At 35.9% G+C, this 18,106-nt stretch overlaps 2 protein-coding genes across 2 annotated transcripts; both read right to left on the minus strand.

Annotated features, from left to right (window-relative positions):
* Nucleotides 1-2,156: 2,156 nt before the first annotated feature.
* LOC119190100 (zonadhesin-like) lies at nucleotides 2,157-10,596 on the minus strand. Its single transcript, XM_037441163.1, has 9 exons — nucleotides 10,489-10,596; nucleotides 5,804-6,001; nucleotides 5,494-5,685; nucleotides 5,132-5,305; nucleotides 4,820-5,017; nucleotides 4,327-4,518; nucleotides 3,539-3,712; nucleotides 2,940-3,137; nucleotides 2,157-2,401 (listed from the first exon to the last, which is right to left on the minus strand). Exons 1-9 carry the CDS (start codon nucleotides 10,565-10,567, stop codon nucleotides 2,199-2,201), a joined length of 1,608 nt encoding a protein of 535 aa, XP_037297060.1. The 5' UTR covers nucleotides 10,568-10,596; the 3' UTR covers nucleotides 2,157-2,198.
* A 5,131-nt stretch (nucleotides 10,597-15,727) lies between these two features.
* On the minus strand, nucleotides 15,728-18,021 carry LOC119190053 (cadherin-99C-like). Its single transcript, XM_037441073.1, has 4 exons — nucleotides 17,876-18,021; nucleotides 17,330-17,432; nucleotides 16,446-16,776; nucleotides 15,728-16,158 (listed from the first exon to the last, which is right to left on the minus strand). Exons 1-4 carry the CDS (start codon nucleotides 17,945-17,947, stop codon nucleotides 16,068-16,070), a joined length of 597 nt encoding a protein of 198 aa, XP_037296970.1. The 5' UTR covers nucleotides 17,948-18,021; the 3' UTR covers nucleotides 15,728-16,067.
* Between the last annotated feature and the right edge of the window lie 85 nt (nucleotides 18,022-18,106).

The raw sequence follows: 18,106 nt of genomic DNA on the forward strand, positions 1-18,106 counted from the left end.
CCTAAGTAACTAGTAGTATTACAACTACTGTAATAGTAAATTCGATCAAGTCAATTTATAGAAAAATCCTTAATGTCTTCATATTGCCAGAAAGATAATATTTTTTTTTACAAATATCTTCATTGATTTGTTCCTTTTTAAGCAATTATGTGGATGTTAATAAATAAAATTATATTATTATATACCTAAATCTTCAGTCCTCATCAAATACAAATTAAAGAACTAAAATACATAAATATCTTATTCCCTTCTATACAGCTTCCAATATCGTAATATTTTTTTCTAAATAATTTCCACAACCATTTGCAAAATATTATAACGAATTCTTCACAATTGTCTGTCGTTCCTTAGAAAACAAACACCTCTGAAACTGAGCACCCTCAACCAGACGTAGAATGAACCTTTATTAGAATTTGATTAGTTTCCCAATAAAATAGATCGTATTTCTGAAATTAGAGTCCCAACAAATGGCTAATCAAAATTCTTTTATATTGTTCCAACTACGACTGTTTTATAAATTATTCATTTAATCGTGTTATTGTAATAGAATTGGAAGATAAAACATTATATGAATCCATAAATAAACTAAATTTGAAATAAAAAATATCATTTGTGTAAATAAGCCGTTAAACCAAAACATAAAAATAAAGTGCATACTATAAAAAAGTGATTGCACGAACTTAATACTTAAAGATAATATTGAACACGATATTGTAATAATATGTATATTGAAATGTATCTAAATTAAATACTGTTTGTTGTTTCAAACTTTGCCGGACATTGACTTGATACGCAAAACATTATAGGGGTGCAAAAGTTTAATTGTATTCTGAATATAAATTATGAACCCATACGTTATATTTGGAAGTTCATTTATAATCATTGTTTGATAGAATAAATATGAATTACATATTAAATAGGTGTCATAGCAATAAAAACACATAGAATCGTACATATACTGAGTATTATTAAATAATTTTGTCACACAACCGTAATATTCTTGAACTCTGTTACTGCGTCAAAGATTCTTATCAATACGTTTCTCAAACCGCACCCCATCTATTTTATTTCGTGGTCACGAAATCAATGAACACGCTTATCCCGCCATTCCTACTATTTGGTATTCAATATTCGTTTGTTCCAAATCGTAAAGCGATCTTAGAATCGTCTATCCGTGCTAGTTCGAAATATTTTCTGTTAGATTTACTAAAGCCAAAGAACCTGTTTCACTTGGATCTTCGGCTAAGCCATTGAATTTCCTCCATAAAGCCCGGATTTATTTCCACTTTTCAGTTTTGTGTTATTCGCTCAAAGGCATTCGGAAAAAGAGATCCAATACAGGTACTTGGGATTCGAATATTTTTGAGAATGTCCGTATAGCCGATAATAGTATTTGTAATTACATGTAAAATTATGTTTATTTAGCTGCAGACACTATTGTTACCTTGATTCGAGACATGTGTTGGTAATATTGTGTTGGCTGTTAAGGTATCATATATTATATGAAACAAATTAATTAGGTATTTATTATATACTACCTTTTACTTCTAGCTCCGCCCGCCTGATAAAGTTAAGCCACGATATATATCGCCCCGGAATAAAACATGGCGTATAGAAGTCAGGATAAGTAATGTCAGTAACGTAACTTCCTATTAGTTCCTGAGATTAGCGCGTCCAAACAAACAAATTCTTCAGCTTTATTTAATAGTATTAGATTTTTGTAGCCGTGACAGTATTCTGGGTACCTAATGATAGCATTAGACCAATTATACCCCATTTTGCAATCACTTCCATTCTCAACTAAGGCTCTTGTCCAAGGCTATACCGTTAGGGTTTTGACATAGGCCTGAACAGGGGAAGCATTTTTGTATACATTTGGCAACACGAGTATTTTCCCAAAAGTTTGTACTTACTATATACCTAATAATAAGATAGGTAAATAAAGTAACTTTGGTTCATAGAATTTTGTTAAATCCATGTTAAGATATTACAGAAGGAATTGTCAAATATACTATAGGTACAAACACGAATGGTCAGAAAAAAGCAATAAAACCTTAATAAACTGAATAATTCAGCTTAAAAATAATATTATCAGATATTTCATACACCCGGGGATAAAGCAAAGCATTAATAATATTAGTAATCAAACTCCAAAATTCTTTGCAACATATTTATTTCAAAGAATCAAATATGTTTTCTTACTTACCACATTCCGCAGCGGGGACACATACATCACTGCTGTTCCTGTAGAAGCCTTGCTTGCACACACATTTGGGGTCGCAATACGAATACGACTTATTACATTCTGTTTGATTTCTGTAAATGTCTTCACATCTCTCGGCCAAGCAGTTCGATGGACAACGATTCCATTCTTCATTAGGTCTCTTACATTTTAAAGGAGCTGTAAAACAAAAATGTTGCACAGCACTGTATCTGATGGTAAGTGGAGTGGAGTCCATCAGAATTTCAACTGACAAGAGATGATTACCCGACAACAGTCAACACAATTATGCTGGCTTGTTGGAACAGGATATACACAGACTGATCCAGAAACGCGACACGTGGGCTACTATGGCGGGTTTTAACACCTTGTGTGAGGTGGTCGCTATCCGGGGGGATATAAGATATATCCTACCACCAGCAAGAATCAGTAAAACAAGTATGTCTTAATAGTGAAATAAAGAGTTAGGGTATTGAAGGACACACAAATATATGTGGATCAAATTTGGAGCAAACTGAAGACATGGGCCGTTGTGATTGGCTAATATTGAGATACAACTTGAACTAGTTGGCTGTCAGATTTATAAACAGAAAGCTGTCAAATTCAAAAATGCTGAGAAACAGAACTATTATAACAGCAATCCGTCCTTAGATATGTAACGTTAATGAATTCGGGCGTTAGTATTTCATCAAGAAAAAATGTTATGAATAATACTTACGACAATCAGATGCCAAAATGCATCTATCATTGTTTGAACGCAGTCTCCGGTGGTTCGCTTGGCAGATACAACCGGATCGGCATGGGTAAGGAGGATCACAAGCTATAATCGCTCTTATGTCATTCTCCGGACAATAACTATTCGGACACTCCGCTTTACACGCAGCGAAGGTTTCGTTCTTCTTACACAATTTGGCAGCTAGAAGAATCAATGTTATTAACATAAATTTAAGTCACAATTTTATTAATGTTTATTTTTTCTATTTAACTATACTTTTACCTCCTTATTCATGGACGTTTTTTATCTAAGGACGGAACATTACTGTGGTAACAAGTCTTTTTCTCAATGCTGACGGCATAGCAGCCTTCGCAGTGCATAGACATAGGCCCGTCATGATTGGCTAATATTGAGATACAACTTTAATCTAGTTGGCTGTAAGATAAACAAAGCTGAGAAACAAACTTATTATCACAGCAATGCTCCGTCTTTAGATAAAAAACTTCTATGAAAAAGAGGGTTACTTTATATTATTGTTTTTTTTTTTATTAAAACAAAGTTAGAAGTATAAAGTAATAATTTTATAAATTATTTTGACTTACCTGGGCACTCCTTCAGCAATATACATTTTCCATTAGATAAAACATAACCCGGTTTACACTCACAACCATATTCAAGACATGCGCTTTCGCACGGTCTATCGCCACTAGGGTTGTCACATGTGCCCGGACAGGGCGACGGGCATTTTTTGAAAATAGCGTTAGCAGGGCATTTTCCTAAAAGATAAATTTAATTACGGAAAAACAATATGGACTATCCCGTGTCGGGCGGTATCAATAAGGGGTTTATCTACTCAATATCAGCCCGGAGTCAGGAATTGGCCAGCGTGGTGGACTAAGGCCTAATCCCTCTCAGTAGTAGAGGAGGCCCGTGCTCAGCAGTGGGCAAGTATATAATACAGGGCTGATATTATTATTATTATTAGTCAGGAATATGTGCCTGATAACGCGATAAGCTCGCCTGCTATCACATCATGGGACGTAACGCATATAGCAAAAAGTAAAAAGTGGGGGCCCTAGTTGTATCTCCGTCTACCCCTTTTAAAATAAAGGTGATGTGTATGTCAGTGTGTTCAATATTGATTTTATGTTCACAAATAAACTATTTTTTTCGGAATCATACTAAAAGTGATATTCAGATTAAGTTCATTTATTTCCAATCCAACATTATTGATGAAGTCTCAATATAACTTATAGTACATTTCATAATATTTTCATTTATTTATTACACTTCATTGTATATTACAATTGGCGGTCTTATCGCATCTACGATTTCTTCCAGACAACCTTCTCAACAACAACCACTAATATTAAACGTTTTTTCTACTTACGGCATTCAGCAGCGGGAACACAAATGTCGCTGTCATTTCTGTAAAACCCTGGCTTGCAGACGCACTGGGGATCGCAATACTGCGACAGGGAACAACTCGTTTGGTTCCTGTCGATGTCGTCGCATCTATCGGCCAAACAATTTGGCGGACAGGAGTTCCATATCTCGTTGGGTCTTTTACATTTTACCGGGGCTATAAAACAATAAACGAAAAGGCTGAAGCACCCTTATAAATTATTATATTATATATCCCCCGCCGAGTCTTTCTGTCTGAACACGATAAACTCAAAAATTACTAAATTGATTTCGATAAAATTTGATGTGAAGATAGATTATGATCCTAGAAAGGACATATTATGCTATTTTTTATCCTGGATTTTTCTAACGCAGGCGAAGTCGCGTGAAAAAGCTAATAATAAAAAACCCTAAAATATAATCATTTTGGCTAGGTATAACTTTCCGATGTCTTAATAATTTGACAATTTAGTACTTACGACAATCTGAAGCCAGAATACATTTATCGTCAGCTTGACTCAGTCTGCGGTGGTTCGCTTTGCAGATACAACCAGGTGGACACGGATAGACCACTGAACAAGCTACACTTGCTCTATTGTCATTCACTGGACAGAAGTCAGTTGGACAGTTCACTTTACACGCGGCAAACGTTTCGTTCTTTTGGCAGGATTTGGCAGCTGAAAATGTATTATTTTTAAGCTCTTTTTTATAAATACCTAGCTTAATCCTCCTTGTTAGCAGTTTCAGTTCTCAAACGTTAACTAATAACTAATTGTTTGATTTAAATTTACCTGGACACTTCTGCAGTGATATACATTTTCCTTTAAACAGGACATAGCCCGGTTTACATTCACAGCCGTACTCTTCACAAGCTCTAGAGCATGGCCTGTCGCCTGTAGGGTTGTCACATGTAGCAGGGCAGGGAGACGGGCACTTTTTGAAAATAGCGTTAGCAGGGCATTTTCCTAAAAACAATAATGATAGCTTAAATGAAAATATGGAAAATTATGCTCATGAATATATGACTGCTACGTTATAAAAATAAAAACGCAATTACAATTGATAACAATAACGTACATCAAATAAGTACTAAAATTATAAATGTTTTTTTTAATTTCGTTTGACAAAATGTGTTTTCACGTGTACTACTTACGGCATTCAGCAACGGGGACACATATGTCCCTGTCATTCCTGTAGAACCCTGGCTTGCAGACGCACTGCGGATCGCAATACTGCGGCAGGGGACAGCTCGTTTGGTTCCTGCCGATGTCGTCGCACCGCTCGGCTAAGCAGTTTGGCGGACAGGAGTTCCATATTTCGTTAGGTCTTTTACATTTCACCGGGGCTAAAAAACAATAAATGTAAAGGTTGGAGCATATTCAACAAAAAAAACACTAAATTGTCTTAAATTTGGTTAGGTATAAATTTTCAGTGTCATAATAATTTAACATTTTAGTACTTACGACAGTCGGAAGCCAAAATGCACTTATCGTCAGCTGGACTCAGTCTGCGATAGTTCGCATTGCAGATACAACCAGGCGGGCATGGATAGGCCACGGCGCAAGCTACTCTAGCTCTGTCATCATTCACTGGACAGTACACGGATGGACAATCAACTTTACAAGTGGCAAAGGTTTCATTCGTTGAACAATATGTGGCATCTGCAAAGGATACTGTTAGTAAATATATGTTATATGATATTTCTTCTTTAGCTTTACTTCCCTGATCCTTCCTTGATTATTGGTCACTTGACATTAATGACTTCCACTTTAATTTTAAAGTTTTGAAAGTATTTCGAAACAATGCTATTATAATATTAGAACGTATTGTTGGTAGGTCTCTAGTATGCGAAGGGCTACCTAGGTAGGTATTAATGTAATGTCTCCCGCCAAACGATACTGTGCATGCGCTATTGTTTTCTAGTTTGAGGGACATCGTACTGGGCATTATGAGACTAAACGTCTATGTCTCAAGGTGACAAGTTCAGTGCAGCGCTACGCAATAGTAATTCAAAGTTCTGGACGGTGTTGCTTTTATTTATGGGTCGTATCGGTTCAGGCGAGTCACATGCTCGTCTCATTCAACTGTAATACAAAAGTGCCTACTCCAAATCTATATCTCGACTCAAGAACTAGTAACAATGGGCTCTAGAACATAATTCATTTCTGCCAACGTAAGAATAATATCTCAATTCAACAATACATATTACCCGGACATTTATTTAGCTGGATACACTTTCTTTTAGGTGTCAAAACGTAATAATCTCCTCCTAGCCGAATTTCGACCACGGCGGCCAATCCCAACGGAGATCAGCCAGGTACGCAGGATATATTATAGTGCACAAGTGTGTGCGCAATACACAAGTGCACTCTCTGTTCCTTCACTCTCATAGTTCGGTGAGACGGCAAGCCGACATTACCGGAGAGAGATCAGGCGCAGGACCAACGACTTTACGTGTTTTCCGAGGCACGGGGGTATTACACCGCCAACTTCCGACGACTCCGAGCTGCGACTGAGTAATTTTTTTAAGATGGAAAAACCCAGTCAAAATTATTTTGGCCCGACCCGGGAATATAACCCAGGAACTCAGCGCGGTAGTGGTTCTTGTACCATGTACAATTACAACTACGCCACCGATGCAGTCGAAGTGTCAAAACGTAGCCCCATTTTCATTCGCAACCATATTCAATACATGCGCCCGCGCATTTAACCCCGCCTGAATTATCACAAGTAGGCTGACAGGGTGAGCGGCATTTTTTGAAAAAAAAAAATTACTAATATTATAAACATAATAGCGGTGATAGCCTAGTTGGTTATGAGACGGACTCCTGAGACGAATGTCTGCAGGTTCAAATCCCAAGCGCACGCACCTCTGTCTTTTCTAAAATAATGTGTGTATTCGTTGTTAGTTATCGCTTGATTTAACGGTGAAGGAAAACATCGTGAGGTAACCTGCATACCTGAGAAGTTCTCTATAGGAATTTTGAAGGTGTGTGAAGTCAAACAACCCGCACTAGGGCAGCGTGGTGGACAAAGGCTTAAGCCCTCTCAGTAGTAGAGGCCAGTACCCAGCAGTGGGACAGTATATAATACAAAGCTGATATTATTTTATCAATATTTGCTAACATTTATATTGTACTTACTTAGTTGTTATGCATTTTTTACGTCATATGGCATCTTGCTTCAGTTGTTATAATCCTATTACAGTTTATAGATAATATTATTATGTTGTTCGAATATAATTAAAAATATACGGTTTTTTTTTCGATTTGCAAAGTAATTAATTATGTACAATTCAATGCATGTGATAAATTGCCTTTATTTTTCATGAATAACAAATATAGTATTAGTTCAGCGGGTTTAAATATTGTATTTCTCGGTTGTACCTAATATTTAAATATTGAACAACAGCTATACAAATATTATAATTTATAGCCTGAGTGTTATATGGGCGATGGTGAAACGCTTTTGTGCTTGCTTATTAAATTCATTTTTTATTTACAAATTGAAAAACAATAATGAAAAGGTACTTATTTAGTAAAGCAACATAAGAAATTTATGAAAATTATAATAATTGTTGACGACAACATTAGCCCGGGTTTTCATCTACGTTCTGTCTATTGGCTCATGAGATATTGTAAATTTTGTTGCCTTAGTAACTTTATTTCCTTGATATATTTAATTGAAATGACAAAACGAGTATGCCGCGCGCCTAATGGTAAGCGATACGCTTGCCCATAAACAGTAACATCACGCTACAGAATTTTTAATTACAAATTACTGTGATACTGCGCATGTCATCCTGAGACATAAGATGTTTAGCCTCATAAGAGTGTCTCGCTCGCCTAATGGTAAGCGATACGGCCGCCCATAAACAGTAGCAACACCATACAGAATTTTTAATTACAAAGTACTGTGGCACTCTACTACGCTCCTCACCCTGAGGCATGAGATGTTAAGCCTCATAATACCCAGTGATAACGCTGATGACGTCCTTCACCCGGAACCCAAAAGTACACGCGTACTGCTTGGTAGGAATGGACATTACGTTCTTACCTATCCAGACAGCCACTCGCACACGAGACGTCTACCACCAGTAGTCACTTAAATCTATACTAATATTATAAAAGTTTGCATGTTTGTTACTCAATCACGCCAGAATGGCCAAACGGAGGATGACATTTGGCATAGAGATAGATTACTGTCTGGAATAGCGCATAGGACATACTTTTTATCCCGTGAAAATTGAAAAGACTTTTATCCCGGAAAATCTTTTACACGCGGGCGGAGCTAAAAGCAAAAGCTAAAGAATTTAGTTTTAGTTTGAATACTAATTTCTAGGACTACAACTACGTCTTTGAAATGAAATTGTTTACTGCTTCGATCGTTACTAACAGGAACCGTATCTAAATTCGACTAATTCGGTGGTGTAGTTATATTTTGTTCACGGTACAGCAGACCTCTGAGGTCCAGGGTTCGTATCCCTGGTCGGGTAAAGTGTTGGTAGGTTTTCCTGATCAGTATCTGCTCGGAGTCTAGAATTTGTGCCTGATATAGCAATAGGCACGCCCCCTATCAGATAATGTGACAGGACAAACAGGCGAAAAGTAGGTGTCCTGGTTGCATACCTGCCTACTCTTTCAGCTATAAAGGCGTGATGTATGTTCGTATCTACATTCAAAATTGGTTCAATGTTTAACTACATACCCTCAGGCCTATACACACGCAGTAGCACAAAACATGCAATGTTCGACTAATCAGGCTAAACAATAACGCCCAAGGCATGTAAGCGAGCAAGCTAACTGCCAACGATCACAATAAATTTCTATTTCTATTAAATTCAATAACATACCTTTTTATTAGCATTTTATCAACTGTTATAAATGTCTACTAATTTTATAAATGAGAAGTTTGTGAAGAAGTTCGAATGTTTGTTAATAGTAAAAGATCTAAATGGATTTAAATGAAATTTAGCAAATAGATCATATCCTAGATAGAAATATTATTATGCCCCTTATGTAAAGAATAAAAAAAAACATATTATAAGCCACCTTAATATTAACTACAAAAGTGCACCATAAAATTATTTTTTTGTATGATGAGACGAGCTTGCCCTTCCGCTGATGGTAAGCGATATGACCACCCATAAACAGTAGAAACACCACCCAAAATCTTGAATTACAAAGTATTGGTATTCCACTCCTGAGACATGAGATGTTTAGTCTCATTATGTCTAGTATTTGGGTATACTGGCTACAATGTCCTTCCAACCGGACCACAACAGTGACTACATATTGATGCTTGGCGGCAGCAATAGACATTGCAGTGGTACCTACTAAGGCGGACTCTCACATGTGAGATACACACCACCAGTAAATTAAAGTAATAAATTCGAGAAGTCATTCACACGGTCGCAAATAGTCAATTTGAATAAAAAACAACTTTACCAGGTATTTTAGCGATATGTATCTAGAGTGATTGATTCAATGTCGTAGGTAATTTGATGCACGCAGCGAGGCATCATCAATCATTTTATCATCAGAGCACAACTACGATTAATTACAAACGTTGATTATACTTCGTGTAAAGTTCCCGTGTTTGCGAGAATGCGATATTAAACCTATTTGTTACAATGATTTAAACTGTTTATATTAATTATAAAAAGAGCCAGCGAAGCGGCGATAGTTGAGAGTGGACTGCTGAAATGAATGTCCGCAGGTTCAAATGCCAAGGGCATGCATTTCTGACTCTTCTAAAATTATGTGAGTATTCTTTGTGAATTATTGCTTACTTTAACCGTGAACGAAACCATCGAAGAACACCTACATACCTGAGAAGTTTTCTATTAGATTTTTGAGGATGTGTCAATTCTGCTAATTCGCACTAAGTCAGAAGGTTGGACTTTGTCCTAATCGCTCTCGGTAGTAAGGGAAAGTCGCGTTCAGCAATGAGAGGTAGATTAAAATAGTTTATCGATGATCGGCAGGATCATATCGCGATTGAAGCGCCAAGTTCTAGAGACGCGCCGAGGGCTTAGGACCTATAAAAGGTCACCAGTAAAGGGCATGTCAAAAAATTATTTCTCACCCGTGATGCTGAAATAGTCAAATAAAGCCTTGTATGTTGCGCCTTGAGAGATACAACGTACCTGCTATTGCAAATGATTCCACACCATCAGCATCAGCTGCAGCCACCAGTGTCAACACGCCAAACCACACCACCATCATTCTAATTACTAAATAAACTTACTTCAAACGTTATGTTTTATACTTCAAGTACACGTTTTATTATCATTTGAACAGTTGTGCAAATTTAACTACTGTTGTATTAAAAAAACATACCTAAACATTAGTATAGCGTATTTTACGAAACGAATAAATGATTTTTAGTGAATACTAGCTTTTGATCGCAGCGCCGCCCGCGTGGAAAAGGTTTCCCGGGATAAAACTAACTTATATATATTTTATATTACACCTCTAGCAATACATCGATGAAAAGGAATGATGTTTTTGCGTGGTGTGTGTACATACATACAGTCAGGCACAAAAATTCTAAAACCAGATTTGGTTTCTGTTGCTGTAATAAAGGCCTCCCTCCCGATTAGTTTTTCTTCAATATTTACAATGTACGGACATCGGCCCGTTACAATTTTATTATATATAATAAAGATACCTAGTTCATTTTTATCATAAATATTTTTATTTGTTTTGGCTATGAAAATCTACGATTCCGCTCCAAAGTAATCAAGTTTTTCGATTGAAGTCCTAAAAGTTTTTCATGACAAAATTAGTAATTCCGAAGATTCATAATGTAATATCATATTCGAATTTTTATCTATTTTAGTCGAGAACTAGGTATAGCTAGCGGCTTCGCTTGCGTGAAGAAACATTTTTCGTTACAAAATTGCCGGTTAGATATCCACCACTCACCTGAAAGTCTAAAATAATTACTTTAGTCCCACATTACCTTCGAACACTACCAAGACTATTACTCAATTCCTACCTTATCAAATAAACATAGATACCATTTTTACGTGACCCAATAAAACTAGCCTCCGTAAATCCTTGAATGAGCCATTAAGCAAGCCAACATAGAATTTTATATTATTCGACGTTTCTGTAATTTAGAAGGATGTAATGCTCACCGGAGACTGCACAAAGAGATATTAAATTTAAAAATGTACGAAAGCAGGATTGCTCAGTGAGAAGTATGCATAACGAAAATGTTTGTTGAACCTCCTTCAAAGGGGTACGGAAGTGGGAATAAGTGGATATATTAAATTTTGGCTGAAATATTACGCCGACACCTGCTCTGTACGGAACTCTATAACTTTTATGTTCTTATCACGTGCCGAGGTGGTAATAGTTGTCTTTATGCTGTTATAAACTTTATATCCAAAGATATGTTTTTACCACAAAATAAAATCTAAAGTTATAGAAACCAGCTACAATATATATATTAAGGCCATATTATCTTATTGCTTGAATAAGGTGCCAGAAAGATATGCATAGTGATGCATGTATCCGAAATATACGAGGTTGTCACCAGTTTTCGATTTTTTTTGTCAATTTCAAAAATATTGTTAAATAAAAAAATTGTTCAGATAAATATCACTACTTATTAAATTACGATATACATAATTGATTTTTAAAACAAAAACAATTAACAAATTGCTTAAAATAAGGGGTTCGGAATAATAAGAAAAAAAAATGCCATAAGATCGCATATTTTTAGATAATACTAACCAATGTATCCACATTGACATTTGATCTGTGACTGTTTCAAAATACTTAAAAACCATGAAGTATTCATTGTTTCACTCAGTCTTGCATAGAAGCTGTACTATCCGGAGTGAATAAGATTGGTGTTTCGTAACTTTTCTTGTAGTCAAGTATCTATATTTCGTCTAGTCCTAGGTTATTACTAAACCGCACGTTTATTCAAACAATATTATATATTACCTTGACTTGTGTATAAAATTAAAAGCAAGCCAGGGCCCGTGCCCCGGGCGGCGAATTTAGAGGGCGGCAAATTCAAACTTGGCAGACGAACACACATCTTATCATTAACGCAACTTTGACTACTGAGACATCCAGTATATAACACACATAAATTATTTCCCGCGGGGCGCGAAATGATGATGGTGATGATGACAAAAGTAAAAACATAGGTAGTTAGGGGCGGCATTATCCAGATTTTGCCCCGCCTTAAAAAAATTTAAGATCCGGGGCTGAATGTCTCAGCGTATCGATTTCGAGTGTGCTGATTATTGTTTATGGTAAGGACTACCAGACGTGTCTAGTCCCATCAGGCAAGCCGTTTACTAGTCTCTTCATTCGATCGAATAAAGAAAAACATCCCTCTTGTTTAATAGTAGACAGGATAAATCCAACGTCTTGATTTAGGAGTGTATTAGAGTATATCTCTAAATTAACGTACGCAACGAAATATTTTTTAGGAAACATAGATAACTAAAAATATAGATAATTTTGTAACAAAAAATATTTTTTGTTACAAAATTATCTATGTCATCTGTATGTGTGAATTTATTAAGATAAACAAAAAAGTGATGAGAAAAAAATCGTAATAATTCGTAAAAACTATTTCGTTGTAGTTATATTTTAAGAATTAATACCTATTTGCTATCTGTACTTTTCTCATTAAGGCGATACCTCAAGGTCCATTTTCATACATTTTGTTTCGGCTTTAATCTGGGTAACTAAACAAGTAGTATAAATTAAAACGTAAAATAATGATTTTTTCGGCCTTTAAAATTTAATATGACGAAATTTTAAAGGCAGAAATATCCATGATTATTAATTATTTTTACATTTTCTTCAACTGCGAGAACTAATCACTAACTAGACGTGAATTTAAATTCTTTACTTGCCAATACTTGTTTAGTTACCCAGATTAAAGGCGAAACAAAATGTATGAAAATGGACCTTGAGGTATCGCCTTAAACCGCTTTAGATTCTACCTATACAAACAGCAATGTCCCGTCTGGGACGCATCTCGGGCAAATCTACAAAAGATGGATGGTTTTAAGTCTATGATAAACTAACTTGGCCAGCGAATAAGAGTAAAGCCTACTGTTAGCAAACCTGAATTTAATCTATGGGATTTATTGTGCTGACCTTACTGTTTGATTCAATATTTTATTACTTTAATACTGTTATTTTTATTTCGCCTTAGGATTTAGATTCTTAGATTCAATATTGGTTATATTTTGTATTAAGTGTGTCTTATTTAATGTTCAGCATTTAAAATAACTTTACAAGCACTTTTAGTTGATAGGTATTGCACTGTTTACGACCAATCGTGACGCTAGACATCAACACTATTACGCAGTTATTCATTGACAGTAATTGCTGTTTTAATTTAACAACAAAATTTATGGGTGTGAATAGTTTCACATTACATCGTTTATTCCAATTTCTACAGAATATCCTATGTGAGCGGCGAACACTGAGCGACCGAATGCAACACTACACATAGTTACATCAAGGGCTCGGCGCGGGCGCTACATATGACATAAGCAAGTAACCTGTTCGGTTTTCTGAATCAAGTTGCGTCGCATTTTTTGTACAGTATTGGCATTGTTTGTTCAGTATGATCAATAAAAAGTTTATAGCAATAAATGTTAATTTTACGCTACTGGTCTTCTCATATGTGACAGTCCGCCTCTGCCGAATACGAAACAATACTTGGTATATCAATGTATTGGATGGTGTTTCTACTGTTTATGGGCGGTCGTATCGCTTACCATCAGACGAATGGCAGGCTCGTCACGTCATTCAAAGCAAAAAAAAAATTGTTTGGCTTTTTTCGTCACCTATGTTGTAATTACCAGTGCTAGTTACGCCATTTTCGACCTGCATTGATTGTTTAATGATTTCAGAAGCGATAAAAAAAAACAAATGTCACAGATAATAAAAATTAATTTATTCAAAAATTATATTAACAATCTAATTTATATTACTATACAATTTTGAACATTATTCAAAATATATTACAAGATATACAAATTACAATAGGTAACATTTGGCTCCTATGACCGATACAGAAGGTTGAAAGTTTGGCACACGCCATTATGGAGCCAGATGAGAAAGTGAGCAGTTTAGCTATGGCGAAGGGTCTATATTACCCGATTCTTGCCGGCTTTCCTTTATGTAGGCCGCATTGATGCATATTACTACCTTTATATTGTGTCGGGTTCCCTCAGGGAAAATTTCACCATTCGCCACTGCAGTTTAGTGTCAAAATCGCTGAACAAAATAATAAAATATTCATAATTAATATTGTGGTGTATCTAGACTTAAACAGAATTTAAACGATCCTGCAAAGTACTTTATTCGATAAGAACCGAATAGCCCAATATAATGCGAGTAGAGATTGTGGTTCTAGTAGTTTGTCGACTCATAAACCCCCAATTTAATGTGATCTTATGTATACACTCTTACGCGATGAAGTTCATACCCATACCTTTAACTCTTACTAGAACATCGTTAGTTGTGATTGTTATGTGTGTCAACTTAGCTAAAATTTCTATCGAAGTCTTTATGGTTTCCTTGCATTGATATTTTATTATTTTGAATAGCGTTAAGTTCGAAGTACTTATATACAAATTAAAGTTAACTGGCACAAAATTCGTACACTTAATTGCAGATGTGAAAAAATATTTCTTTTCTTAGAGAATAGTGTGTATATTTATTATGCATGATTTGATGACAAAAATATTTGTCTAAAATGTATATATTTTTTTCTGTAGGCAAAGGAGGTGTTTAAAGGCACTTGATTGTTATTTTAAAATATTTTGGTGCAGTACTATGGTCAGAATACGTTAAAGAAAATAAGTATAAAACAGCTATAGAATCTTAGTGAAAGATTAATTACAGTTGAAAAAAAGTACTATTAGCATTAACACATACTATATAGATTAGAAAAATATAAAACGTTCAGTTACATTTTTAAATCCTCCTTGCCGATTCAATAGTCATACTTCCATTGTAATAAAAATGCTTTCCGAAGAAATCCAATTATAAAATGGCACAATCACCAGTATCAAATGTAAATTTATAAAAATATTCCCATACCTACATTCAGGTATCTAATGCCACATATTTACACATTCTTTCCCACGTAAAACAAGTACAAAAGACTAGCCTTTCTATACGTACAAAAATTCGTTATTCACACTAAAGTTAGAGCGAACGTAAGCTGGCACTTGAGGGAACTCTTAGAACTTAAGTACCTCTTATGTAAACTTGGTGGGGGTTATTTAAGTATCTCTTCCTTAATTATATTATTTTAAGTTGCTGTTAAACGTAACTTAAACCTTTTCATCTTGCCTGTATCATTTTTGACAAGAAATAGTTTTTTTTTTATTTTAACAGCTCCGTATGATGTATGGTCCCACAGTTGGGCGTGGGCTTCTTACTAATTCAAGCTTTATTCCATCGCGCTGGCTCTTTCATTTCTTTTTGTAATTGGTGTAAATGACAGTTCTTAACAAAAGTTTTTTTAAAGAAAGAAGAGAGCAACCTCCTTTTTCAAATCGGATAAAGTGATCAAGTACTCAACCCCAAGTGCCAACTAACGCTTGCTTATTTCAGTCCGTCAACCATAGACAATTCGTTGAACACATTTTATTATGATAAGTAATGTCCGCGGACGGTATCACATCGTGCACTATGTTCACACTTCACACTAGTATAGTTGTAGTTGCTATAGCTCCGTGGTGGTTTCCACGTGTTGGTCATATCCGTATCCTGTAAAATTCCTTTTACCAAATGTCACGTTGTCATTATCCGATGCTCTGGAAATAAATAAATTAATTTTGGAGTCGCCAATTTTTAGTATCCAAATTATTATTTTGTTTCACGTAAATGCAATGATAAATACTCTGACTTCTACTTCCGTTCAAATGAGTGCAACCGCTCAGAGGTGTATATTTAAAGTTACGTACGAGTGATAAAGTTACTGCTTCTAGACACACGGTTCTCGCGCCTAACTTCAGGTTGATCAACTCAAAACGAACGATTTTTTATAAGCCAATACACATTACTTAATATTTTGTAGAAGTTACTTATAAATTTCACTCACCTCTGCATACCAGGAATTTCATCATACGCCATAATAGGCTGCGTTTTCTTTTTATGATTATTCCCGTTGATCTTTCTTCCTAACGTTGCGGCTAATAGTCCTCCACCAACGTTATTATTGTTCACTCGCGGTAACGTCCCGAGTGCGTTGTTCAGCGCTTGTGTGTTGGGCATCCGCCGGTTGAGAGTTTGTGTGTTCCGCGCAATGGATGCGTTGTTCGCGATAGGGTCGAACATTTGGCTGTGGTGTAGGTTGTTCAGTGTGCCATTTTCATTGACGCTTGATGCGCGGGCGGTTGTCGCCGTTTCTGATAGGGTGGGACTTCGTTCACCTGCAAAAAAATTAAAATGAGCTGATTTGGATTTGTAAAACTTATACACGATTGTATCTATAAACGAAACACCAGCCTTGACGGTCATACTAACACATAAATATTTGTCTTGGTAAATAGGTTCTACCATTGTTTATATGATTTTAGGATGAGTCAGTTACCGTCGAGTCCAACGTAGCCTGACTTACATTTGGGGTGGCAGATATAACCTAGAGATGATAATAACACAATCCAATCAAAATTTCTTAATTGTGTATAATTGCCCCTATTTATCGAATTCAATAGACGTAGGATTACTTTTATGGCCAGTTAAATTTAAAATAACTATCACAATGGAACTGAAATATTGTCCTTGAAATGGATCCATACTTCGGTCTATCGTTTCGTGATATGTCCGCAACGCTAACACGCACGTACACGCACACACGCAAATTATGCGTACGTTTTTTTATCCATTAGGGATAGGCCGAAGCAAAATGTGCACCCACTCTTCACCCCATATAGTCCCATGATGTGAGTCTATCGAAATGTATGCGAAATAATAAGTAATTACCGTTGTCTTTAGACAAGTATTGGACGCTGTGTATGTTGAACGCGTGGTTGTTTGGACTGAAGTCCAATTGCAGGTCAGCGTCATCCACCGCCATGTTTAGAACCTGTAAAATACCAAATAAGTTATAATCCTAATGAACATTGAAGTGTATTGATTTAGGGTATTAATACAACATGCATGATAGTATTAGTCCGTAATATAAATTATAACGAATCGTTTTTAATATGAAATTTTAGAAATTAAGTACAATATAGTGGACTAGTTTTGACTGACTACACTTGTAGTCAGTCAAGTTTCACCTGAAATCCATGATACACACCAAGCGAACAAGCGTATTTACGTCATGGACGATTCGCTGAAGGGAAAGGGACACATAGTCCCGTTTGGTACACAAGTCTTGCTACCCATATAAAAGAACTCCACCATGCAGTAGAGTGATCAAGTTTTTTTGCCGATTATTATACCCGCCAATCTCCACCATGCAGTAGAGTGCTCAAGTTGTATACCGATTATTATACCCGCTATAAAAGAGTGCCTCTACCATACCTGTGTCTCATATCTCGGCGCCGGTTCATCTTCACTGGACTCGTAGCCCGACGGCGGCCGTGGTGGAGGCATACTCAGGCTCAACGTGCCGTACTGTTGTATCGCTTGCTCCTTGTGTTTTTTATATCTGTAAAGGAAATTTATTTGTTTGGAATTTTTATAAATTACATACTCAGTATTTTTGTGTAAAATTACAATAATTGTACGATTTTGAAAAATTTTTTTTTACTA

Source organism: Manduca sexta, chromosome 21 (assembly GCF_014839805.1).
Source record: "Manduca sexta isolate Smith_Timp_Sample1 chromosome 21, JHU_Msex_v1.0, whole genome shotgun sequence".
Classification (NCBI taxonomy): Eukaryota; Metazoa; Arthropoda; class Insecta; order Lepidoptera; family Sphingidae; genus Manduca; species Manduca sexta.